Genomic DNA, 27,203 nt, shown 5'->3' on the forward strand with positions numbered 1-27,203 from the left:
AGCACAACGTTTATGTATTTTGGTTTCCAATCAAAGCTCGGACTAAGAAGCCACCTCTCTCTCGGCAAGACGCTAGTCCCTTCTCTTAACGCTGTTCCCTGATTCTCCAGGGACTAATGTGCAAAAAGATGGTGATGCCCGGAATGGCTGAGGACAAGCGTTCCACAAGCTCACGGCCTTCAACAGACTCCTCCAGATATAAAGAGCCCATGAACCCACAGCCCTGACCAGCACAAGCTGGACACACTGGAGAAGGACACTGGTATAGAAGAGATGAAGGAAAAGGCACAAATGGACTGTGCATGCCAGTGCCAAGTACCTTTACCTGCAGAAAGAGATTGACTTCCCGTAGTTTTTGCCTTAGTTGTCGCTCGGCCTCTTCTTCAGTCTCTCTTTTGTGCTCTTTGATGTGGCTGAGGTCTGGCGTGCTGCTCTCTACACGGCACCGGAGGGCAGCCACCTCTTCTTCCAGCTGCCGCTTCCTCTTCCGCAGCTGTGCATGGCTCCCATGCATGCAAGCCAACTCTTCCCGCAAACCTTCGTTTGCTTTCTTGAGCTGCCTTGAGTTTCTCTGCTCTGCAGAGAGCCGCTTGCAAAGTTCCTGCACCTGCACACAGCCAAGGGACACACAGAGAGCCTTAAGCATACGCAGTTCTTTGCAGACCCTGCAGGCTGTGCGCTGAGACTCTGCTTGTCACCAGCTCGCTCCGTTTTAAAACCAAGTGAAAGCCATGCTCCTCTGCCAAAAGCAGCACCTCTTTTAAAGGTTTCCCAAAAGACCACCTCAAGTTTCCCGCCCTTCTCAGGTCTCCTCCAGCACTCCCCTAGCCAATAAAGGCTTCACTCCCAGGAGATCACACATCCACAGAGCTAGGCTCCTTCTCCTTTCCTCAGGAGCACACATCACGCGGGGTGTTTTGCATGCAGCGGGGCTGCCAGGGGTCTTCCAGGCTTGTCTCACAGTCGGCATTGCCTGACTTTGTCAACACTCCTCCAGAAAGCAGCTTTCTAAGCCATGGACAAAGAAGCCCTATTCGCTCTGGATCCAAGCAGCAGCTTCTTTCCAAGAACTTTTAGGAAGTATCAGGTTTCCAGAAGTCCCCAAAGGTCAACTGCTACTCTAACGGTTTCCTCTCTCCTCAGAAATTCACCTTTTCCACACCACCACCCTGGCACCGCGGCACTCCTGCCCTTTCGGAAAGATTAGTCAGACATTTCCAGGGATCAGAAGAAAGCCCCTTCATTTCCAAACACAGCCACCACGTGAACGTGCACGTGAATACAGAAGTCAGGAGAAGAAACGAGACAGCTTTCCAAAACAAACACATAGAAACAACAAACCACAGCTCACCTTTGTTCTTAATATGTCATCTTCGCTGCCCCCTCCAGAAGGTGCGTCCTTCAGCTTGGCCTGTAGATTCAGCTGGGACTCGCTCTCGCGCCTCTCATAGGTCCTTAGTTTCTTCAGAGCTTTCTCCAGAAGCCTCTTGGACCTGCACAGCCAATTAGGGAGTAAAATAGGAAAGCCATGGGAAAAAAAAAACAAACAAAGCAAAAACAAAAACAAACAAACAAAAAACCCCAAAAAACAAAGAAGCATTCCCCTTGAGGTTGCTCACAAACCGTTACGTACTCATAGTATTTGAGTCAATTAAAGGAACCTTGACTCCCAGCTTAGCCGGTATTTCTTACAAATGCTAAAAAGCCATACCTGCTGCATTCTTCCTGCAGCTCCATGTTTTTCTTCACTGCCTCCTCCAGCTGGGCTTCTGCTGCTTGTTCCCGCTCTGCCCCCTTCTTCACTGCCTTTCCTTCACTCTCACACTTTGCACACAGGAAGGAGAAAGCACATACGCAGCTCAGTAATGCCATCCGCCAGCGCCAGCTGCACAGGGTGTTCCTCACAAAGAACTTGCAGGACGTCTCTCTCTGCTAGGCCAGGGGCGGCCACAGAGGGCCAGGGCACAGAATTCCCACGGCAAGTCCAGGACCTCCCTTTCCCCACCACACAGGCCAATCTCAAGGGACACAAACAGACGCCGGCCAGACACAATTCCCCTGCCCTGCACTCCTCAAAACTGAAGGCCACCTGCTATGAGCGGCCCAGGGGAGAAAGGTGCAAAAGAGCCTGAGAAACAGCTTCCTCTGTCCCCCTGGCACCAGCAGGTGGTACTTAGCTATCCACATCAGTGGACAGCAGAGCTTAAGTTCGAGCTTCAGGGGAATCAGCCGCCATCACTAGGCAACAGTCCTGGGCGTTCAAGGTTACAGAGTTCGTGAACAGTGTAGCTGCCTGCACGCACCCAAAAGGAAAGAAAATCATCGACTGGAAGAGGGAAGTCAGAGCAACCCTTCATGTACCTGCTGATATTTGTCTTCTTTCAGAGGCACGTGTCTTGTCTGTAAGGCAGAGAGCAGATCTTCCAGGCTCTTATGAACCTAAGGAACAAAAAAGCCACACTGATGCTTCCCGGACTCACGCTTGCACCTCATTCAAGGGGTATTAGCGAAGCAAAATGCCACCAACATTTCTCCATCTCACTACTCCTTTACAATCGACCCCCAGTTTGAGCCCTGGAGCAGTTCTCCTTCATTAAGGGCTTGTCTCCTAACTCGGCCCAAGCACACAACACTGCCTACGCCTGTGCCATTCCTTTATGGATTGACACCTTTGAGCCAAGGAATCCACAGTCAGTAAACAGGGAAGGTGTCAGAGGTTTGGCAATGAAGTCTCCCTTGTCACAGCCTGAGGATGCCGCTTCGGGCTTTGCTTGGCACCAAAGCAATTCCACGAGCTAACTCGCCCTTAGGACAGCAACAAGTGCTACTGCCTGAGGGCTTAAGCACCAGGACAGCCAAAAAGCAGCAGGCGGTCAAAGCAGCACATGAGTGTCAAAGCCTCTCCTCGCACGCTGCTCAGGCCGCACAGTAGCCAGGGAACCTCTCAACACCAGAAGGCCTTGGAGAGGGACAAAGCAGAGCCGATCCCCTGCGGACTGCCGGAAATGATGTCCCCCTGGGCTCCCCAGGAAAATCTCTTCCCAGAATGTCCCCACATACACACACAGCTAGGCTCAGGAGCTCATGAAGAAGAAAGCTGAGGAGGAGCTTACAGTGGCAGAGCTGTGCAGCTCTTTCTGCAGGGCTTCAATTCGAACCGTGTGTTGGTCGCTTCTCCCTTCCAGCCTCACCTTTTCAAGCTCAAGCCTTGAAAGGAAACACAGGGAGACAGCACTGTGAAATAACGGCCCTCCAAATTCTGGATGGGCTTGCTGCCATGCAGCCAGCTCTTCCTCTTGCTTTTACACCACCCCGGCAGGCAAAGCCTTGCTTCACCGGGGCAGTTCCTTACCGCCCCACTCGTTCTTCCAGCTGCTTTAGGCTAGCTCTTTCCAAGGAGGCTTCCACAAGCTCTTGCAGTTGCTTGGAAGAAGCCATTGCTTCCCTCTGCTTTTCTAACAGGGCCGCCTGCAACTCCTCAACACAATGCTCACTCTGAAGGCGCTGCTCTTCCGACTCCTGCAACTGTCAAACCAGCACCCACGCTACTCAGCTGCATTTACATACAGACAAGCCAAGTGCTTTGACTCCCAAGTCATCTCTCCCAAATCCTCTTGCCTTGCCCTCTCTCCTACTAGCCTCTTCCATCCCCATCTTGTCTTCCTACAAGCAGTCCCCAACACCGCCCCAACACCAATCCGCTTCCTTCCACAGGGAGTGCACAGCAAAGACCTTGCCAAACTTAGGCACCAGGGCTATTGCACTAGGCAAGTGAGTCACTTTGAGGCCCTTCAATCTCCGCTGTGGACGTGAGGCCCAGTGCAGGCTCAGCCAGCGCGACCATTCAGAGCACCTGCCTGAGATGCTGCTTCACGTGGACCATGCAAAGCCCCACCTATCCAGGAGGGATGCTGCTTTCTGCAGCTCTCACACTACAGCACCCTGCCCGGTGGAGGAGGAAGAGCAGGTCATTTGGTTCCAGCTTTCACCCACTTCGTGGGTTACCACAGGCCGCAATGACTGACTTGCTCACGTCCCCCTGGCACCTGTTCTCAGAATACTGCCCTCTGCTTGTTCATCATTTGCCAGGGAAAAACAACATTGTCAGGCTCATTAAGGTAGTTACTGTTTTTGCCTACCTTGCCCTTAAGCCTGTCCAACTCTTTTAGCAACTGCCCTTTCTCTTCCTCCAGGTCCTTGCAACCACGTGTGGCAGCTTCCAGAGAGGCTTCTGACATCAGCTGCTTTCGACGAGCCTCAGCAAGCTCCTGCTCCAGCTGTCTGGCCGTGTCCTGTGGACATAGTTACATGCATAGGAAGAAAAGGCTTGGACCACAGATTCCGCTTTCTCTTCTTTCCTGTTACACTACAGAGCTGCTTCAGGCTTCAGAGTGAACCTAAACATAACTTATTTTGTCCACACCACTGTGCCTCTGCACAGCTGATGTCTGCTCTCTGTCTGCTGCCAACAGCTAAGCTTTGCCAGCTCGTCTTTAAGCTCGTGGCTTCCTATGAGTTCAAAATGGCCAAGTACTGTTCTCCTTGGAACAGCACATAAACATAGACTGCAGACATGCACGTGCATCTGTGTTTAAGAAAATGCCAGCAATTTGCTCAGATGCACGTGCTGTTATTGAACTACACACATGACTCTGATCCACAAACCCAGGGCTTCATATTAGATCCTGTGAAAATGAAAGGGCAGGAGTAGCTTACAGAGGCAAAGCTGTGCAGCTCTTTCTGAAGAGCTTCGATTTTAGCTGTCTGTTGGTGAGCTCTGCCTTCCAGCCTCCCATTCTCAAGTTCAAGCCTTCAAAGGAAACATAGGTCTCAGTATGGGAACCCAGCGGAGCACAGACACCCACTCCAAACTGTGAACTGACGGTATCTCAAGCAAACACCTCCCTCCAAATCCCAGATTTGCTTGCTCTCAAGCAGCAAGCTAACCCCGTTGCCTTTACACCCTCCCACAAAGCACAGCCTTGCTTCACTGTGCCAACTCCTTACCTTTCCACTTTGTCTTTCAGCACTTTTAGGCTCTCCATTTCCAAGCAGGCCTTCTCACATTCTTGCAGTTGCTCAGAAAAAGCCAATGCTTCCCTTTGCTTTTCTGCCAGGGCTCTCTTCAAATCCTGAACACACCGCTCAGACTGGAGAAGCTGCTCTTCCAGCTCCTGCAACTGTCAAACCAGGACCCACGCTAGTCAGCTTCCTCTTCACACACTCAAGGCACCTGCTTTCACTCGCAGGTCACCTCTGAAAAACCCTGTTGCTTCGTCCTCTTTCATACTGGCCTCTCCCATCCCGCTGCTTGTTCATTGGTTACAGGGGAAAACAGGGTTGTCAGGGTCCTCGGGCTAGTCACAGCCTTTGCCTACCTTGCCTTTAACCCTGGCCAACTCCTTTTGCAACTGCATTTTCTCCTCCTCCAGCTCCCGGCGAGCACGCGTGGCAGCTTCCAGCGAGGCTTCGGACAGCGCCTGCTTTCTGCGGGCATCGGCGAGCTCCTGCTCCAGCTCCCTGACCCTGCCCTGATGGAATAAGGACACGCATCGCAGGAAAAGCCTTGCACCGTGCACTGTGCTTTTGCTTTTCCTGTTACATTACACGACTCTTCCCAGAAGTAGCTCCCCAAAGGACTACTATGTTTCTTCCCCTTCTCCCATCACCCAGACCTTTCTCAGGCATCTCCCTACCCCTCACTCCTACCCCCGCCTTCATTCCCTTCCAGCCATTGTCAGACTCTGGACAAAAGTCTCTCTCCACCCGAGAGCCACACTTGGACCAGGCCTTTTCACACACACAGAATGAGGCAAACACTCTGCAGAGCAGCACAGTGCACACTTGTGCACCGTGTCCATTTGCAGGCAGACACTTGGACTGATTTGCCAAGCAGCCATTCTCTCGGCTTGGGCCATCTTTTGGAAAGCCTCAGAGGAAGAAATAGGACCGCATCAGGAGAGGGGGAACTCAAAGTTTTGGACTGTGAGCAAAACCAGCTTCCTGAGCAACTGCAGCCCCCTTAGAGCCCTCCACACACACACAGAGATTAACAAACACCTGCACAATACTAGTGCTCTTCACTTGCAATACCCACTTAGGGAGAAATGAGTCTTTCTCATCAGAAGACCAAATATCCCCCTTTAGCCTTTGCTGGGCACTCTGAGCACAGTCTTTTGTCAGCTCTTCTCCTTCCCTTCCTTTGCTGCTCTCCACTCAGCTACAGTCAGCTTGATCCCGCTCCTCCTCTCAGTCCTCCTTAGCAGCAGTTTTCCTCAGAACACTCTCCCCTCTTTCCCCCATCACTGCACTTCCCTGCATCTCCTCTTCTCCGCCCTTGCACACCGGGTGCTTCTTACTTTCGAAACGCTCCTTTGTGTCACCAGTGCAACACATGGACACCAAATAAAAGGACTCGCCCGCTGCGACACCAAAAAGATTAGGTGGAAGAAATGAAAAGAAAAAGCCTGAATATTTTTACACCACAGTTTAGACTGCGCTATCATCCTCTGATCTCTGCTCAGATTGCAGCCTTTCCCCCTCTTTGCCAACACCCTCCAAAATTCCAAGAGAAACACCACAAAGCAGACCAAACCCTGCACGGTGCATTCCCACGCAGGCAGCGTATGCCTGGGGACCTTCAGAAAAGTAACATTATTTCAAGAACTGACAAATCTTCCCTTGTTCTTTATAATCCTTTACAAAAACAGAGGGGTCTCGTGTCCTCTTTTCTACTTTGTCAGTCTCATATGGAGAGGCTCCTTCTCTTAAGTCAGGACATTTGGCACGGGATCCCCTGTCTCTCCCCTCCTTCAGGTAGGCTTGCTTTTCAGGGTCAGCGCTGACGTTCTTGACAAGATCATATAAACTCTCCTGGACAGCCCTCACTACTCCTTCTGTGATGACCCGCCTTGTTCTGCATATCTTCTCCTTGTTCAACAAAGAAAAAGAGCTGAGCAAAAGGAGCTGAGCCAAGCCAATCTTTCCTGCATAGATTCTTGCCTTATCATACATTCATTTGCTTTCTTGATCTTGCACAGGTCCTCAAGCATAACCAAAAGCCTTTGCCTGACATGGGGCCACACTTCATTCTTTTTGTGGCATTACAATTATCTAGGCTCAACATGGCTTCTCGATGCCTCATGGCGTTCAAGTTCTTGAAGAGCAGAGCCCAAGTGGGAGCAGAATGAATCAGTCCCTGTTCCTCGTCTAGCTTTGCTCTCCCTTGGCTGCTCCAGTTAGGAGGACAGTCCTGACCATTCTGTCTTTCAGGTCCAGCTCTGTGTTGCATTGCAGAACAGTTTGTCAAAAGGTTCCCTCGTTTAGTTTCAGCTCCATTTCAAGATCTTCATTCAAGCTTTCCTCGCCCCCTAAATATTTCACTCCTTCCCACTGGCTCCTGGGTCTTACTTGCTCAACCTCTATGCTTAGTACAGAAATGCCTTCTTGCGCTCATTGATTTTCTCCTACAGATCCTGCTTTCTTTCATCACTCGCAAATACTTCAGTGATATTCAGAGAAGACCCCCAAATTGTTAGCAACCATTGCCTCAGCCATTCACTCCAGGGAGAAAGACAGAAGCATGCGCAGTATGAAGGGGCAGCAATGAACACGGGCGGGAGGAGCTTCCCCTTCCACAGCACACTCCAAGGCCACGCAATCTCTTCTCTAACTGTCCACACACACACACACAAGTAGGCTCAGGAGCTCATGAAAAGGAAAGGTCAGGAGTCGCTTACAGAGGCAGAGCTGCGCAGCTCTTTCTGAAGAGCTTCCACCCTGGCAGTCTCATGGCGCGCTGTCACCTCCAGCCCTGTTTTTTCAAACTCAAGCCTTCAAAGGAAACATAGGGCTCAGTATGGGAACCCCACAGAGCACACATACCCACTCCACACTGTGAACTAACAACATCTCAAGCAAAAGCCTCCCTCCAAGTCCCACATTCCCTTGCTGGGATGCAGCAAGGTAATCCCGTTGCCTTTACACCAGCCCACAAAGCAAAGCCTTGCTTCACTCTGGCACTTCCTCACCGTCCAACTTTTTCCCTCAAGAGCTTTATGGTGAAGAGCAGTGTGCCACGTTCTTGCTCTTGCGGGGAAGCAGCCATTGTTTCTCCTTGCTTCTCTGCCAGGGCTCTCTTCAACTCCTCAACAGACCGCTCAGACTGGAGACGCCGCTCTTCCGATTCCTGCAACTGTCAAACCAGGAACCATGGGAGTCAGCTTCATCTTCAGCATCTTACACACTGCTTTGACTCCCAAGTCAAATCTCCCAAACTCTGGTGCTTCACCCTCTTTCCTACTGGCCTCTCCTGTCCCCATTCTGATTTCCTACAAGCAGACAGCTCCGACTGACAAGGGAAAAGAGCGCTTTCTGCAGCTCTCAAACTACACTGCCCTGCACAGCACAGCACATGAAGAAGAGCACGTCGTTCCGCTCAAGGCTCCACCGCCCTCATGGGTTACGGCAGTGCGGAACTACTGACTTCATCACATCTCACTTGTACCTGTGCTCAGAATGCTGCCTTGTCCTTCTCATCATTTACAGAGGAAGAACAGCCCTGTTACGCTCATTATTGTTGTTATGGCATTTGCCTACCTTGCCTTTAACCCTGGCCAACTCCTTCTGCAGCTGCCCTTGCTCTTCCTCCAGGTCCCGGCAGGAACGTGGGGCAGCTTCCAGCAAGGCTTCTGCTGGCGACTGCTTTTTAGGAGCATCAGCAAGCTCCTCACCCAGCTCTCCAATACTATCCTAATGAAATAGTTACACACATAGGAAGAAAAAGCTTGGAGCATGCACTATGCATTTCTAATAAGGCACTTGCTATGAGAGCTCGGACATTCCCAGACCCTGCTTCCTCGCAAGCCTCGTGGAGCAGCTTGCACACAGCTAAAGCTGCTCCAGTTCACTGGAACAAACGTATGGCAGAAGCAGCCAAAAAGGAGCAGAGCCCCCTCCGTGCAGGGCCCACACCCAGAGCAACCTCCTGAGAAGATCCCCCCACGGGGAACCCACTGTGCCCCCCGCTGAAAGCACCTCAGAATCCCAGGGAGAATCGTTGTCCTCCTCCGGCTCCGCTCCTGCTGCCGATGGAACATCTGCAAGGGAAATAAGGAAGGGCACACCATGAGTGCTTCTCTCACTCTGCTGCTCTCCTCCATCAGGCAACACCCACAGCCAAGGGACAGATAATGCTGTTACTAGAGTGTTTAAAAAAAAGAAGAAAAAGCAGCATCATTCAAGAGCATCCTCACTCTGAGCCCCACCACTGTGTTCTCACCCCTTCCCCTGCCCTTCTCTGCAGCAGAAGTCGCCCAAGCCCAGCAGGACAGCTCACACAGCTACAACCAACACCCAACAGAGGGGTAGCGAGCACCCAAACGCGGCTCTGCAAGGCCGGAGTCCTGGAGGAGGGAGCCGTGCGGGCAGCTGCTCTCCCAAACTCGCACTCCAGAGTCTGGCACCCACAGTCCATTCGCATCGCAACGGAGGGGTCCTCAAAGCACTACACAAAATATCCCCACGTGCGCAGCGAGTCACCAAGAAACAGTGCTCCTTGCACTCCAGCACTACCACAAAACGCCTCCCTCAGCTGACGTGCCCTCCGCCCTCTCCTTTGGTGGCAAGGGCAGAATCGGGGCTGCCCCGTCTCACAAGCACGGCACCGTTTCCATGCATTGGCCCTCACAGCCACCAAACAAGACGTGGCCTTCAACGTGCCCTTCAACTCACCTCGCACACAAGCCGGGGCTCCTGCAGCGTTTGTATCCTGAGGACCATCAGCGGCCTCCTCTCCATCCCTTGCAGGTGCTTCGTCCTGAAAGAGGCCAGCCAAAACAGTTGCAAAGAACAGAAAGAAGCACTCCCTGTGCAGGCAATAGACACCCTGCAAACTACTTCCCTCTACCCACACAGGGAAAAATGGTCTGACTTCCTTTCTTTGAGGCCTGTAACTCCTCCCTTGAGAAGACGTTTGAGTAGACAGCAGTACCCAATGTCACATATGTGCTCTTCTGCTTCTGAAGAGACCCTCACAAGCGCAGCCTGCGCACAGTCTCAGCCTGCCTTCACCCACGTTCCAATACCCAGGAGCACACACACCCTTTCCCCTCTCCTTTGCACCAATGAAAACCAACAGTTGCCTGCTTTTCAGTAACCTTAGTCCAACTCCGCCTCTTTCCTCCCTTGCACTTTTTTACCCAAAACAGCGCTCCAAGTCAAAACCCACGTTATTGCTGTTGGGCTTCTTACTTGGCTGCAGGATTCCATACACTGTCCTTTTCATGGATACTTTGGCAAAGAAACAGCAACCCCACCAAACTCTTACAGAGCCAGAATCTGGACCCTTTGAGTATTGCACTACAAATCCCATGCAAGGGCCACTTGCTATGAGAGCTCGGACATTCCCAGACCCTGCTTCCTCACAAGCCTCGTGGAGCAGCTTGCACACAGCTAAAGCTGCTCCAGTTCACTGGAACAAACGTATTGCAGAAGCAGCCAAAGAAGGAGCAGAGCCTCCTAGATGCAGGGCCCACACCCAGAGCAACCTCCTGAGAAGATCCCCCCACGGGGAACCCACTGTGCCCCCCGCTGAAAGCACCTCAGAATCCCAGGGAGAATCGTTGTCCTCCTCCGGCTCCGCTCCTGCTGCCGATGGAACATCTGCAAGGGAAATAAGGAAGGGCACACCATGAGTGCTTCTCTCACTCTGCTGCTCTCCTCCATCAGGCAACACCCACAGCCAAGGGACAGATAATGCTGTTACCAGAGTGTTTAAAAAAAGAAGAAAAAGCAGCGTCATTCAAGAGCATCCTCACTCTGAGCCGCACCACTGTGTTCTCACCCTTCCTCCCACATCCTCACACAGGCAGGAAGTCACCACGAAATAACACTCCTTGCACTCCAGCACTTCCACAAAACATCTTCCTCACTTGGCCTTCCCCTCTGCCCTGGCATTTGCTGGCAAGGGCAGAATTGGGGCTTTCCCATCTCAGCAGCAGCTCATCACCGGCATTCACTGACTCAGACCAAGGCGCAAACAAACACAGGGGCTCAACGCTTCTGAACTCACCTCTACTGACAGGGAGGGCTGCTGCAGCATTTGCAACTTGAGGACCACCTGCTGCTTCCTCCCCATCCCGTGCAGGTGATTCCTCCTGAAAGAGGCCAGCCAAAAGAGTTGGAAGGAACAGAAAGAAGCACCCGTTGCACAGGAAAGGACACCGTGCAAAGTACTTCTATTCCCTGTACCTGTACAGGGAAAAACGTTCTCACTTTTCTTTTACAAGGCCTGCACTCCTCCCTTAGGAGGATGTTTCTGTGCACAGCAATACCCAGTGTCACAGACATGCTGTTCCTCTTCAACAGAGACTCTCAGAAGTGCAGCCTGGACACAGGCTGAGCCTACATTCACCTACATTCAAATATGCAGGAGCACACACACCCTTTCCCCCGCTCCTCTGCAACAACAAAAACCAACAGAAAGCACCTCAGAATCCAAGAGGGAGTCTCCGTCTTTCTCCTGCTCCGCTCCCGCTGCCAAGGAAACATCTACAAGGGAAAGAAGGAAGGGCACACCATGAGTGCTTCTTTCACTCTGCTGCTCTCCTCCATCAGGCAAGCCCCAACAAGCAAACACACAGCAGGACCCGTGTTTACTAACTCATCCTTCTCACCAGCCACTGATCCTGCAGCATCTTTATCCTGAGGACCACCAGCACCTTCCTCTCCATCCTTTTCAGATGATGCTTCCTAAGAGAGGTCAGGAAAAAAAAAGAAAGTGTTGCAAAGAACAGAAAGAAGCATCTTCTGCAGCGGCAATTCACACTGCAAAATGCTTCATTTCCCTGGGTAACTACACAGGAGAGTTCTCTCTTGTCTGCTGCAAAGAAAGGCCTGCAGGTTTTCCACAGGAATGCCTTTGGGCAGACAGCAATAGCCAGCACCACAGACATGCTGCTCTGCCCCTCACAAGCATGGCCTAGACACACTCTGACTCCAGCTTCAACAACACGGTGACACGCACGAGCACACTCCCCATCTGCCCCTTCTTTTCACCCAGGACAAGCAACAGCTGCCTGCTTCTCCGACAGCCTTAGTCCAGCTTCCCTCCCTTTCCTCACGGGCACTCTTCAACCCACTAGCACATCTCCCTGTGCTGCAGTAGCTCCTCGCAGACGGCATCTGCGACACCCTCTCAAAGCTCACTGACAAGAGGGCAACCAGGAGAAGAAGGAAATCTTGCCTGCATCTCCAGCACTGCAGGGTGCCTTCCAGCATCATCCTCGGAATCCTCAGAATCGCTGCACAGTCCCAGTGCCAAACACCTCTTCTGCAGGAGAAACAGCAAAAATAAAGAGACATCATCAGAGGGGAAACAGGCAGCGGGAGATCAGGCGCACGTGAGCCTGGAATGCCATTCCCATGTGCCAGGAGACAAAGACACCGGCTACAGGAGCTCCCTGCTGAGCACACTTGAGGAACCTCACAAGGAGGACAGGAGAGCCAGGGGATGAAGCACCTCAGCCCACTTGGAACAATAAATGCCTTTCTCCCACATCAGTCACAATTCTACCACCCCTTTGTTCCTGGAAACCGACAGCAAGGTCTGCAGGACAAAGGAACAGGTAATCTAGGAGCTCATCAGCTTTCATTCTCTAGAAATCTCACGCACATCAAGACTGTGCGGTCATTTCTCTTGTCACCTAGTGCTCTTCTGCCCCCGACCACCAGACTGCTGCGTGCTCTGCCACGGCTACCAGACTTGGAGGAAGTAGCTCACAGCAGCAGGAAGGGGGCCAGGCAGGAGACCGCTTTGCAGGAGCAAAGCCACCGCACTGCAAGCGCCCTTTCGCTCAAATCCACACAGCTCAGCCCTCCAAACCACTCACTCATTCCACAGAAATTCTGCCTCTTGGGCCACTTCACCTTGGCAGCTAAACGGCGTCTTTCTAATTCGGAGGCAGGAACGGAGTTGTCCTCGCTCTCCTCGTCATCAGTATCTTGAACGCTTGAAAAGTTAAGACAAGAAGGACTGTGTCTCTCTCCAGGCTCTCCTCTTCTGAGGCAGGGGAAAGGATTGGGGGAAAGTGCTTGTTCAAGCCTCACCTTACAAAGCATTCACGGGAAAGCTCCTCTCCCACTGTGAAAACATTAATTGACACGATTAATTCTTAGCATGTCAGACCTTCAGAAGTCAACACGGCCCACAAGCACCTAACACAGGCACTTCTGCAGGCCACGCTGCAGGGGAACAGTCACACAAGACAGCAGGGACAAAAGCAGGCCCCAACCTGCCCTTGACTTCTCGCACCCTACTGAATTCTAACCCCCTTCCCCTCAAAGGACATTAGCAAAGAAAATCAACACTGCCCTTACATTTCCTTCTAAGCTTCCTCAACAAAATACTAGCATGGGACAAACGCGCGTTGGGAGCAGACAGTTAGCAAACGCTGCGGGGCGCTGACGGGATAGGAAGCTAATGAAGTGCTCAACTACTCGCACCACACGCACACGCACACGCACACGCAGAGCCCCAGCAGTTCCTCCACGCTTAAGGATCCTACCTCCGCTGGCCGCAGCACAGGCGCCCGATGCAGAGGCAGCAGCTCCTGCTCCGGGAGGCGAGCTGAGTCCTGCCATGCCTACTGGGCCGCCTGCACGCGCCCTCTGCGCGCACTCTGCCAGCTCTTCACCAACGCTGCAGACAGGAAGAAAGGAAGGACTGTCACCAAACCCAACGGCATCCTTGTACACGGCTCTTCTAGGACACAACGAGCCACTGCTTCTCCACGCTACGCCTATTCAGAGCCATCTGGCAAGCTGACACACATGGGCTAGTTACACATACCCACGCACACCCGCCCTTCCTGCTCCCCTTGCTACAGGCCCAGGGCAAGGGGAAGCGGCAGAAGAAAGGACCTCTGCATTTGGTCTCATGCGCTGCTCTGGGGAGGGCTTCGTATACACTCCACTTGCCCAAAGCACACTTTTCAGGCTCGCTATTGCTCACAGCTCAGCTCAGCACCACCAACTTGAAACCTGACCGAGCAGTCGGGGTGGAGTCAAGGAAAACCTCCCGGTTCACACTTGACACTACATGTTCCAGAACATGCCCTTTTGCCCAGCTTCCACAGACGTCTCCACACATCATTAAACCTTGCTGCTCTTAACAAGAGCGTCCATAAGCCAACACGCACATTCACACACCTCAGCAACTCTAACGTCACCTAAAGCACTTACCGAGCATGCAGAAAAGTCCTAGCATACTCCTCCGCCGTCCACCCAGCAACATCTTTCTGGGAAAGATCAGCACCATGGCGAAGAAGAGTGTCTAGGATGCTCCTGTTCCCAGTCGAAGCAGCCCGCATTAAAGGGGTCCTAGAGCATCCAAAAGAGGAGAGGAAAGCTCGGAGCCAACGCAGACATTTCACTCGCATGCCTTTCAGCCCTCTTTGCTCCCACAACAATTGCTTCCCCCTTTCCCACAGGCAGAAGCAAAGCAAAGGCAGCTACATGGAAGCACAGCACAACTCGGAAGGAACGGGGCCTCCGGACACGCTCTTCGGACAAGCCCTTCACCTGGCAGACTGGTCTCGAGCGTTCACATCAGCTCCTTTGCCAAGCAGGAACTCCACCATCTCGCCGTGACCACCCGACACGGCAAGGGCAAGGGGCGTGCAGCCCATCTGCAAGCATAAAGCGCCCCCAGTCAGAACCAAACAGCCAGGGAAAGCCACTCTCTCTTTCCGAGAGCAGCCTCACCCACATTCTACACTTACCTTATCCTTAGCCTCGAGAAGGGCGCTGTGCTCCACTAGCTGCCCTGCTAGAGAGGTGTTACGAGCAAGGACAGCCAGGTGAAGGGCAGTGTTGCCGGTAACGTCGGCAAGATTAGGGTTGGCACCACGCGCCAGCAGAATGGCCACGCATTCTTCTTGCTGGCACTGCACTGCCTGCAAGCAACACGGCAAAGAAAAGGAAGCCTTCCCAGCAACTACGTTTCCCTCCCTCAGCGCTCCCACAGCCGGCCAAGCGCACAAAGCAACCCCGGCCTTCCCCGAGGAGGCAACGTGGGCCCATTCTGCGCCAATCGCAACACAGTCTCCACCTGTCCCAACATCACGCATCACCCCAGAGACGCAGCGCTCTGGGTGCAGCTTGGAAGCCCTCCCTCAACAGCTCTCCCGTGCTCCACGTACCTTCATCAGTGGAGATCTCTTGTAGCCGTCCCGCGCATCCAGCTTGCACTTCTTCTCCACTAAATAGGACACGATCTCCGAGTGCCCATTAGCGCAAGCGAGATGCAGGGGTGTCCTACAAAGGCAACACATTCCATTAACACGCACACACGCCCCGAGCTGCACACACCGCTCCTGCCTCTGTCCCGGGCCTAGGGCCACCGCTGTCCGCAGCCACAAGAGCAGCTTAGAAAGAGTCGCCCATTCCGGCAGCAACGGCAGCAGCTGCACACCCCAAGCCCAGAGGGAGGGGCTAGGAAAAGTCACCCCCACCCCACGCAGCACCCGCTTCCCGCAGCTCCGCACCCGCTTCCCTGCAAAGGGGCTCCTGCGCCCAGGCACAGCGGTCTGCCCACGCAGCCCCACGCTGCCGGGCGCAAGCGGCTGCCCTCCATCCCTCTGCCCGCGCAACCGCCCGCTGCCTCCAACAGCACCACCCACGCTGCCCAGCAAGGACCACCCAGGCTTGGTTGGCCACCTCCAGCCTTCGCCAAGGCGCCCTGCGGCTTGCGCCAGCACCGCTTGCGTGGCAACAGAGTGCCGCACGCCGGGGACACGGGCTTTCCAAGAGCAGCACAGCAGCCTCGGGCGGTGCTGCTGGGGCAGGGCCTGCCACCCGGCCTTCCCCGCAGCAGCCTCGAGCACACGCGCCCTCCACGCCCGGCCAGGCCCTCGCGAAGAGCCGGCAAAGCCCCGGCCGGCGCCGCCCCCCTCACCGCTTGGCCTTGTCGCGCCCGTCGAGGCCGCGTGTCGGCAGCCGCCGCAGCGCAGCCAGGTCTCCGCGGGCGGCCGCGCGGTGCAGCTCGCTCAGCTCCTCCTCGCGAAGCTCGTAGCGAGCGCCCACGCAGGCCAGGGAAGCGCCGCCGGGCGCCGCCGCCCCCCGCCCCTTGCCGAAGAGCGCCAGGAAGCGCTTCATGCTGCGGCGGGGACGCGGACACGGCCAGAGAGAGACGGCCCCGCCTCGGGCGGGCGGGGCAGAGGAGCCGAGCCCCGAGCAGGGGCCGCGGCCGGGACAGCTGCGGCGGGGCTGAGCCCCGGCGGGCTGCGGGAGCGGGGGTCGCGGGCTCGGAGCCCCCGCGCCGGGAGCAGAGGCGCGCTCCGAGGGCCGGGACGCAGCGAGGCTCCCAGCGAGGCACGCGCCGACCGTCGCTCCGGCACTGGCGGCCGCAGCACTGAGGCCGCGCGGCGACGGCGCCAGGCGCAACAGCCGCGGCGAGGGCGTCACAGGGCGGCGGGGTGACGCCGCGGGGTGACACTGCCACGCGCCACAGGCGGCTCCTCGACGTGGGGCTGCAGCGCACCCACAAGGGGCTGCGGCTCCCCGAGAAAGAGCACCGCCGCTGTTAGCTTGGTTGTCGCTCAACTATCTTTTTCATGTTCTCCTATGATTGTGAATCTGCTACTTGTGGTAGATCTGCCAGCGCTGCCAGTTATTATCATTAGTAGAAAATCATCTTTCATTTCACAAAAATCCCCATTTACGTCTTGTCGGTATTTACTCAACTGAATCGAGCAGAAAAGCAGAACCAGCCAAAAATAATAATAAAAATAATGCCCAGCCACGCTCACACTATAGATTGCGATTAAATGTTTGAAGTGCATGAGTAGGGTGGAGGTGTTAGTTTGTATATTGATATATGCCCTTCATGATGAGTCTGGATTTTACTACTTGTAGGACTGAGGCAGGAATAAGTTCGTGAGATGGGATGCTAGCCCGAGGTGCTCTTAGGCTACTGAACAGCAGCGGAATACTTCCATAAGATGTTTGAATGAAGATTTTTTCCCTCCACTTCTGCATGTGTACATGTTAGCAGGAGGAAAAATAGCAAAGCTTGTATTTGATAAAAGGAGCGCGCAGTTGGCTGTTGATTACGGTGCTATTAGTGGTCCATATATACCAAGAAGACACTCAGAACAGGTACTGGGACTGCTGTCATTATCACTGATGAGGAAGGTCACCTCTCTTTTTGCGGTGAGCTTGCAAGTCGTTAATTGCGCCTGCTCCTGTCCAACAGTGCCTTACAAGCCATGTATAAAGCTGATACTGTGTGGTTAGCCGGTAAGTATTACCTGCCATAGTGCTAGAGATAGAAACTGGGCTCTGTGCAACGGAACTCGAAGCCTGTGTCTCAAGTTCCTAAACGAGGACTCCAGAGGGAGCAGCCGTGTTCCCCCCTCAGGGGAAGAGGAAGCCTCTCTGGTGTGGGGGATAGAGATCTTTCTCTTGGGGATGTAATTGAAGTGGCCACCAGATAAGCACTGGCTTCTCACTTACTTGGAAATCATCCTTAAATTCAAATGTACATTACTGTTCCAAATGAATGGGATTCTTCTAATCGGGACTTTTTTTTTGGAACTTGTCCATGCTATGCACACATTGCTAGGACATCCTGCACACTGCATTCTTTAACTACTAAATTAGCTCTTTAGCTTTGAAGGCCAGCTAGCAGTGTGAGTGTATTGTTCACACAGTCATTGAGCATTCCCAGATTTTTGTAGCCAAACCCTGACAGATGTCCAAATCTCTCTGGAATTACTGGAAGCAACCAGGAGGCTGTCATCTCCACATTGCTCTTGGTCTTAGCTTAAGGCTACAGGTGCCTCCTAAACCACAGCAGGGTTTGCTGCGTCCTCACAGTGGATGTGCCATCAAGCACTGCCAGTCCAGACCAGCTTTCTTCTCAAAGTTCAAACTAGCTTATTTTTATGAAGACTGGGCCATTTTGGAGCTCTTTTTGTACACCACATGTTTAAAATCAAAACTGCATCAAGCAATAAAAAAGCCAACACTAAGATAAAATACATATATATTAGTAAATTAACACCAGAGTAATATAGATATGTACATGTGCCTAGGTGAGGTGCTCTGGGATTGCATAGTCCTCAAATGGCCTGGTAAGCAGCCAAACTTCCTTTCAGAACACATTATGGCAGACGTTAATGCATCTTCTTCTGCCTTTGAACTCCTTTCGGAGTTTGGGGTCCTGTTGTCACTCAGCAAACCTCTCCTTATCGAGTGCATTAAGACCAGCCACTCTTAGGTAAACTAAGATTCTTGTAAAGGCCTTTGGGATGTAACAGCAGGGTTTTGCCTCCCCCTTTGGGAATCCCTGCCGACTACTCCCACGCACTTTCTTGTTCCTTCTCATCTTTGGAAAGGGCTTCCGGGAGGCTGCGCTCCATCAGCTTGCCAGGCCTCGAGCTGCTGCCGACCGTTTGCGGCTCGCCTGATCGTGCTTCTTGGCTGGCTCCTAGGCAAGGGGGACAGCTGCTGTGGGCCAGGCCTCAGGAGCCTTCCGCCATTGCCAGCACCTGCCAGCCATCTTTGAGAGCGGCCTCCCCCTGGCAGCGCAGGAGCGCTCTGAAGGGCAGCAGGAGGCAAACAGAGCCCCCAACTCCAGGCCCCTGTCTAAAAACCCAGCGGAGCTTTCAACCTCCCCTGAGGGAAAGGACACAGGCTGCACGCTGCCAGCAAGCGGCCAGACTCCTGCCAGGGTTCCCCCCTTGGCAGCAAGCCCGCCGCTCCCATTCTGTAAGAGGGACAGGCAGCGGGAGGAAGAGGGAACAGGCGCGTGCGCAGGGCAGGCCAAGTCACGAAGGGGACGGGAATAAAACAGAGATGTCCCAGGCTACAAGCTTTATTAAATACAGAATTGGAACAGAACACCTTCACTTGAATGCAGCTCGATGTCATCTACACACCACTCCGCCAAGAGCTAGAGGGCACGTTTCCCCAGGCTTCCTTCCTCTCGGGATATCCTCTCTTGGCAGTCCCCGCTCCAGAAAGCCACTTCTGAGGAAGGCGCGCGCGGCAGGGGGAACAAAAGGCCCTCTGTTAGTGTTACAGGAGCAAAAGGGAGCAAGTCCCAAACCAAAGGAACCAACCCCATTCATCCCAGTAGACAGGCACTTCTGCTCACAATGCAGACACATTCAACCCAAGGCACTTGTGTCCATCCAAGCAAATGCAAGGGGCTCTAAAGCAACAGCTGGCCACTCGGCAGCTGATTGAAGCCAACAGGAACCCAAAGAATTGCAAAGCAGGGGCCACCTGCTTGCAAACAGGCCCCGTCCCTGAAAAGGCCCGACTAGAGCCCCCCGGAGAGGGGATTATTCGGGGCTCTGGGGGCGGCCTTGCATGTGCACATACACTGTTTCTTCTCTTTTTTAAGGACAGGCACATAATATTCTGTGCCACCAGTATTTGGATCACGATGAAGGTGTCACATAAATCTCCAGGTTGCAATTACCTCGCTCACGTTCTTCAGCGACATTTTTGACCATTCCTCACGCACCTGCAAGTATAACACAGGATACCCTTAAGTCCTCAGCAGTTACATTCCTCTAGTACTACCTTCTACGGCCTTTTGAAACCTAACTGTAACATGAAATGCAAACTGGAAACAACACCCTCAATCCTGAGAAATTCTTTGTCCACCAAAACACAGCATTGCCACTACTCTGTGCCATTAATTGTATCACAACACAATTGCCACTCATCACGTTTCCCTCATTCTGGCTTTGCAGAAGGGCATCAAAAAGCACAAGGAGGATATAAGCACACATGGCCAGAGGTCTAGTCCCAAGGCCACAAGCTGCATATTTACACTGTTCACAGCGAGCAATCCGATTTGTGATGCCTGCTTTTTTTCTCATTACAAATCAATACTCTCTTTAATTTACTCCGCAGCAAAGGACTCAGGCCAGAAAGAGCTGGCTTTCCTTGCAGCAGCCACCTTCTAGACAGCCTTTTTCATGGCAGCTCTGCTGACTTGCTGTTTAGCCACAGGAGTGCCTGAGGACAGTCACCTGGATCACCCTCTGAGACCCCCACAAGGCAATGCCCAAAGCCGAGCAGCTCAGCTTCAGAATACTACAGGCATGGGGACAGCTACAGCCCGCAGGCATCTCCTTTCAACAGGACCCTTGCTACGCTGCAGGCACCACAGCACTGAGTCACAACTGGAGATGCCTGAATCCTTCCCAGGATTGTAAAAGATGGAAGAGGAGAGCTTGCCCTTGCCTCCACTCTGTGCAAAGCAGGGAAGGGATCATGGCATTCAGTGAAGAATGCTTCGCCCTCTTGTCCAACTCTTGCCACACGGGCCCCAAACCTCACCATTCCGTGAGGAACGTGCTCTCCACACACACTGCAAAGGCTGGGGCACACTCGGACCAGAGCTATCGCTGAGGTTGCAGCAGGCTCTGAGCATTGCCTCATGGAGTCTCTCAGGGCGATCCAGGGGACTGTGCTCGCCCAGTTGTGAGGGGCACCAATGCTGTTTGCACTAGCAGACTGGGTGTCCCGGAGCTAGGCAGGAATGCGTGCTCCTTTTCCCCTTAAAAGCTGAACCCTGCTCATTCATACTCTGTGGGCAGCTCATTCGAGCACAGCGTGCATGTCCAATGCCTTACCTCAGCCATTTGAGCTTCCACTCTGTCTGCCACACAGGAAGCATTGCCCGCTGCGTTCAGCATCAAAGAGCGGCTGCTGCCCAGCTCAGGAGGGTAGGCAGCAGCGGCTTCCGCAAGGCCTCCGATAACTCTGCCTTGCTGCAGGCGTCTGCTGAGAGCCAGTTCATTTCCCAGATCCCTGATTCTCTGCTGCATTCGTCCTACCAGGGAAGCTTCCGCAGCGGCTCTTCTTTGTTCCACCTGCTCCTGGGTGGCTGCCTGTGTCTGAAGCAGATGGTGCCATTTCAGCCTCCAGGGAAGAAGAACTTTCCCCCCATGCCCGACGACAGTTTCCACACACCCCCTTGGAAGAGCACAGCCTTACTCAGGCGCCTCCTCACTGCCCTCAAGAATCCACGGCCAAAGCCAGAGGCACCACGTTACGCAATGCTTTCTGTTCACTGGTGGAAACCTGCTCTTAGCACAACGTTTATGTATTTTGGTTTCCAATTAAAGCTCGGACTAAGAAGCCACCTCTCTCTCGGCAAGACGCTAGTCCCTTCTCTTAACGCTGTTCCCTGGCTTCACTCCCAGAAGATCACACATCCACAGAGCTAGGCTCCTTCTCCTTTCCTCAGGAGCACACATCATGCGGGGTGTTTTGCATGCAGCGGGGCTGCCAGGGGTCTTCCAGACTTGTCTCACAGTCAGCATTGCCTGACTTTGTCAACACTCCTCCAGAAAGCAGCTTTCTAAGCCATGGACAAAGAAGCCCTATTCGCTCTGGATCCAAGCGGCAGCTTCTTTCCAAGAACTTTTAGGAAGTATCAGGTTTCCAGAAGTCCCCAAAGGTCAACTGCTACTCTAACGGTTTCCTCTCTCCTCAGAAATTCACCTTTTCCACACCACCACCCTGGCACCGCGGCACTCCTGCCCTTTCGGAATGATTAGTTAGACGTTTCCAGGGATCAGAAGAAAGCCCCTTCATTTCCAAACACAGCCACCACGTGAACGTGCACGTGAATACAGAAGTCAGCAGAAGAAACGAGACAGCTTTCCAAAACAAACACACAGAAACAACGAACCACAGCTCACCTTTGTTCTTAATATGTCATCTTCGCTGCCCCCTCCAGAAGGTGCGTCCTTCAGCTTGGCCTGTAGATTCAGCTGGGACTCGCTCTCGCGCCTCTCATAGGTCCTTAGTTTCTTCAGAGCTTTCTCCAGAAGCCTCTTGGACCTGCACAGCCAATTAGGGAGTAAAATAGGAAAGCCATGGGAAAAAAAAAACCAAAAACAAACAAACAAACAAAAAAAAACCCAGAAAACAAAGAAGCATTCCCCTTGAGGTTGCTCACAAACCGTTATGTACTCATAGTCTCTGAGTCAATTAAAGGAACCTTGACTCCCAGCTTAGACGATATTTCTTACAAATGCTAAAAAGCCATACCTGCTGCATTCTTCCTGCAGTTCCATGTTTTTCTTCACTGCCTCCTCCAGCTGGGCTTCCGCTGCTTGTTTCCTCTCTGCCCCCTTCTTCACTGCCTTTCCTTCACTCTCACACTTTGCACACAGGAAGGAGAAAGCACATACGCAGCTCAGTAAAAAGTGCAAAAGAGCCTGAGAAACAGCTTCCTCTGTCCCCCTGGCACCAGCAGGTGGTACTTAGCTATCCACATCAGTGGACAGCAGAGCTTAAGTTCGAGCTTCAGGGGAATCAGCCGCCATCACTAGGCAACAGTCCTGGGCGTTCAAGGTTACAGAGTTCTTGAACAGTGTAGCTGCCTGCACGCACCCAAAAGGAAAGAAAATCATCGACTGGAAGAGGGAAGTCAGAGCAACCCTTCATGTACCTGCTGATATTTGTCTTCTTTCAGAGGCACGTGTCTTGTCTGTAAGGCAGAGAGCAGATCTTCCAGGCTCTTATGAACCTAAGGAACAAAAAAGCCACACTGATGCTTCCCGCCCTTCTCAGGTCTCCTCCAGCACTCCCCTAGCCAGTAAAGGCTTCACTCCCAGGAGATCACACATCCACAGAGCTAGGCTCCTTCTCCTCTCCTCAGGAGCACACATCACGCGGGGTGTTTTGCATGCAGGGGTCTTCCAGACTTGTCTCACAGTCAGCATTGCCTGACTTTGTCAACACTCCTCCAGAAAGCAGCTTTCTAAGCCATGGACAAAGAAGCCCTATTCGCTCTGGATCCAAGCGGCAGCTTCTTTCTAAGAACTTTTAGGAAGTATCAGGTTTCCAGAAGTCCCCAAAGGTCAACTGCTACTCTAACGGTTTCCTCTCCCCTCAGAAGTTCACCTTTTCCACACCAGCACCCTGGCACCGCGGCACTCCTGCCCTTTCGGAATGATTAGTTAGATGTTTCCAGGGATCAGAAGAAAGCCCCTTCATTTCCAAACACAGCCACCACGTGAACGTGCACGTGAATACAGAAGTCAGGAGAAGAAACGAGACAGCTTTCCAAAACAAACACACAGAAACAACGAACCACAGCTCACCTTTGTTCTTAATATATCATCTTTGCTGCCCCCTCCAGAAGGTGCGTCCTTCAGCTTGGCCTGTAGATTCAGCTGGGACTCGCTCTCGCGCCTCTCATAGGTCCTTAGTTTCTTCAGAGCTTTCTCCAGAAGCCTCTTGGACCTGCACAGCCAATTAGGGAGTAAAATAGGAAAGCCATGGGAAAAACAAACAAACAAATAAATAAACAAAAAACCCCAAAAAACAAAGAAGCATTCCCTTTGAGGTTGCTCACAAACCGTTACGTACTCATAGTCTCTGAGTCAATTAAAGGAACCTTTACTCCGAGCTTAGCTGGTATTTCTTACAAATGCTAAAAAGCCATACCTGCTGCATTCTTCCTGCAGCTCCATGTTTTTCTTCACTGCCTCCTCCAGCTGGGCTTCTGCAGCTTGTTTCCTCTCTGCCCCCTTCTTCACTGCCTTTCCTTCACTCTCACACTTTGCACACAGGAAGGAGAAAGCACATACGCAGCTCAGTAATGCCATCCGCCAGCGCCAGCTGCACAGGGTGTTCCTCACAAAGAACTTGCAGGACGTCTCTCTCTGCTAGGCCAGGGGCGGCCACAGAGGGCCAGGGCACAGAATTCCCATGGCAAGTCCAGCACCTCCCTTTCCCCACCACACAGGCCAATCTCAAGAGACACAAACAGACGCCGGCCAGACACAATTCCCCTGCCCTGCACTCCTCAAAACTGAAGGCCACCTGCTACGAGCGGCCCAAGGGAGAAAGGTGCAAAAGAGCCTGAGAAACAGCTTCCTCTGTCCCCCTGGCACCAGCAGGTGGTACTTAGCTATCCACATCAGTGGACAGCAGAGCTTAAGTTCGAGCTTCAGGGGAATCAGCCGCCATCACCAGGCAACAGTCCTGGGCGTTCAAGGTTACAGAGTTCTTGAACAGTGTAGCTGCCTGCACGCACCCAAAAGGAAAGAAAATCATCGACTGGAAGAGGGAAGTCAGAGCAACCCTTCATGTACCTGCTGATATTTGTCTTCTTTCAGAGGCACGTGTCTTGTCTGTAAGGCAGAGAGCAGATCTTCCAGGCTCTTATGAACCTAAGGAACAAAAAAGCCACACTGATGCTTCCCGGACTCACGCTTGCACCTCATTCAAGGGGTATTAGCGAAGCGAAATGCCACCAACATTTCTCCATCTCACTACTCCTTTACAATCGACCCCCAGTTTGAGCCCTGGAGCAGTTCTCCTTCATTAAGGGCTTGTCTCCTAACTCAGCCCAAGCACACAACACTGCCTAGGCCTGTGCCATTCCTTTAGGGATTGACACCTTCGAGCCAAGGAATCCACAGTCAGTAAACAGGGAAGGTGTCAGAGGTTTGGCAATGAAGTCTCCCTTGTCACAGCCTGAGGATGCCGCTTCGGGCTTTGCTTGGCACCAAAGCAATTCCACGAGCTAACTCGCCCTTAGGACAGCAACAAGTGCTACTGCCTGAGGGCTTAAGCACCAGGACAGCTAAAAAGCAGCAGGCGGTCAAAGCAGCACATGAGTGTCAAAGCCTCTCCTCGCACGCTGCTCAGGCCGCACAGTAGCCAGGGAACCTCTCAACACCAGAAGGCCTTGGAGAGGGACAAAGCAGAGCCGATCCCCTGCGGACTGCCGGAAATGATGTCCCCCTGGGCTCCCCAGGAAAATCTCTTCCCAGAATGTCCCCACATACACACACAGCTCTAGGCTCAGGAGCTCATGAAGAAGAAAGCTGAGGAGGAGCTTACAGTGGCAGAGCTGTGCAGCTCTTTCTGCAGGGCTTCAATTCGAGCCGTGTGTTGGTCGCTTCTCCCTTCCAGCCTCACCTTTTCAAGCTCAAGCCTTGAAAGGAAACACAGGGAGACAGCACTGTGAAATAACAGCCCTCCAAATTCTGGATGGGCTTGCTGCCATGTAGCCAGCTCTTCCTCTTGCTTTTACACCACCCCGGCAGGCAAAGCCTTGCTTCACCGGGCAGTTCCTTACCGCCCCACTCGTTCTTCCAGCTGCTTTAGGCTAGCTCTTTCCAAGGAGGCTTCCACAAGCTCTTGCAGTTGCTTGGAAGAAGCCATTGCTTCCCTCTGCTTTTCTGACAGGGCCGCCTGCAACTCCTCAACACAATGCTCACTCTGAAGGCGCTGCTCTTCCGACTCCTGCAACTGTCAAACCAGCACCCACGCTACTCAGCTGTATTTACATACAGACAAGCCAAGTGCTTTGACTCCCAAGTCATCTCTCCCAAATCCTCTTGCTTTGCCCTCTCTCCTACTAGCCTCTTCCATCCCCATCTTGTCTTCCTAAAGCAGTCCCCAACACCGCCCCAACACCAATCCTCTTCCTTCTGTGACTTGTGACGCTCCTGGTGCTCAGGCGCTCACTCCTCCATGGGAAGCATTAGTTGCAAAGTTCACCCATGGCCAAAGAGGGAGGCTGCAATGGCAACACTGCGCAGGCGCCTCTACCTTATTCTCACACAAATGGTGCAGAGACAGTCCCTAAACAGAGCAAGTGGCCGAAAACTTCAGAGCGGAATGCACGTTCCTTCCTTCTTGGGAAGGAAAAGGGCAGAGAACGCAAAAAGGCCCCAGGCCAAGAAGCCAGGATCTCCACCCTTTCTCCAGGAGTGGACACCCTCCCTTGCCTAAACAAAGGCAAGAACACCCATACGTGCCACAGATTGGTCAGTGCCTTTCCAAGGTACTACGTCCACCTTTGTCCAAGGAAAGACACAGGGAGCGCACAGCAAAGACCTTGCCAAACTTAGGCACCAGGGCTACTGCACTAGGCAAGTGAGTCACTTTGAGGCCCTTCAATCTCCACTGTGGACTTGAGACCCAGTGCAGGCTCAGCCAGCGCGACCATTCAGAGCACCTGCCTGAGATGCTGCTTCACGTGGACCATGCAAAGCCCCACCTATCCAGGAGGGATGCTGCTTTCTGCAGCTCTCACACTACAGCACCCTGCCCGGTGGAGGAGGAAGAGCAGGTCATTTGGTTCCAGCTTCCACTGCCTTCCTGGGTTATGACAGGCCGCAATGACTGACTTGCTCAGGTCCCCCTGGCACCTGTTCTCAGAATACTGCCCTCTGCTTGTTCATCATTTGCAGGGGAAAAACAACATTGTCAGGCTCATTAAGGTAGTTACTGTTTTTGCCTACCTTGCCCTTAAGCCTGTCCAACTCTTTTAGCAACTGCCCTTTCTCTTCCTCCAGGTCCTTGCAACCACGTGTGGCACCTTCCAGAGAGGCTTTTGACATCAGCTGCTTTCGACGAGCCTCAGCAAGCTCCTGCTCCAGCTGTCTGGCCGTGTCCTGTGGACATAGTTACATGCATAGGAAGAAAAGGCTTGGACCACAGATTCCGCTTTCTCTTCTTTCCTGTTACATTACAGAGCTGCTTCAGGCTTCAGAGTGAACCTAAACATAACTTATTTTGTCCACACCACTGTGCCTCTGCACAGCTGATGTCTGCTCTCTGTCTGCTGCCAACAGCTAAGCTTTGCCAGCTCGTCTTTAAGCTCGTGGCTTCCTATGAGTCCAAAATGGCCAAGTACTGTTCTCCTTGGAACAGCACATAAACACAGACTGCAGACATGCACGTGCATCTGTGTTTAAGAAAATGCCAGCAATCTGCTCAGATGCACGTGCTGTTATTGAACTGCACACATGACTCTAATCCACAAACCCAGGGCTTCATATTAGATCCTGTGAAAATGAAAGGGCAGGAGTAGCTTACAGAGGCAAAGCTGTGCAGCTCTTTCTGAAGAGCTTCGATTTTAGCTGTCTGTTGGTGAGCTCTGCCTTCCAGCCTCCCATTCTCAAGTTCAAGCCTTCAAAGGAAACATAGGTCTCAGTATGGGAACCCAGTGGAGCACAGACACCCACTCCAAACTGTGAACTGACGGTATCTCAAGCAAACACCTCCCTCCAAATCCCAGATTTGCTTGCTCTCAAGCAGCAAGCTAACCCCGTTGCCTTTACACCCTCCCACAAAGCACAGCCTTGCTTCACTGTGCCAACTCCTTACCTTTCCACTTTGTCTTTCAGCACTTTTAGGCTCTCCAT

At 52.9% G+C, this 27,203-nt stretch overlaps 1 protein-coding gene across 1 annotated transcript; it reads right to left on the reverse strand.

Annotated features, from left to right (window-relative positions):
- Nucleotides 1-72: 72 nt before the first annotated feature.
- LOC148596294 (uncharacterized) lies at nucleotides 73-27,203 on the reverse strand. The gene is given in 22 exon segments (XM_088524129.1): nucleotides 73-279; nucleotides 281-607; nucleotides 1,352-1,493; nucleotides 1,712-1,824; nucleotides 3,114-3,207; nucleotides 3,353-3,525; nucleotides 5,379-5,531; nucleotides 9,733-9,817; nucleotides 14,242-14,379; nucleotides 14,581-14,687; nucleotides 14,781-14,954; nucleotides 15,201-15,315; nucleotides 15,956-16,175; nucleotides 16,219-16,411; nucleotides 19,490-19,534; nucleotides 21,729-21,863; nucleotides 22,484-22,561; nucleotides 23,139-23,280; nucleotides 25,127-25,299; nucleotides 26,298-26,450; nucleotides 26,875-26,968; nucleotides 27,166-27,203. Coding segments are annotated over 22 exon segments (3,099 nt in total).

This window comes from Tinamus guttatus, unplaced genomic scaffold, assembly GCF_059628265.1.
Source record: "Tinamus guttatus ecotype Peru unplaced genomic scaffold, ASM5962826v1 Tinamus_guttatus_pri_ptg000018l, whole genome shotgun sequence".
Lineage (NCBI taxonomy): Eukaryota > Metazoa > Chordata > Aves > Tinamiformes > Tinamidae > Tinamus > Tinamus guttatus.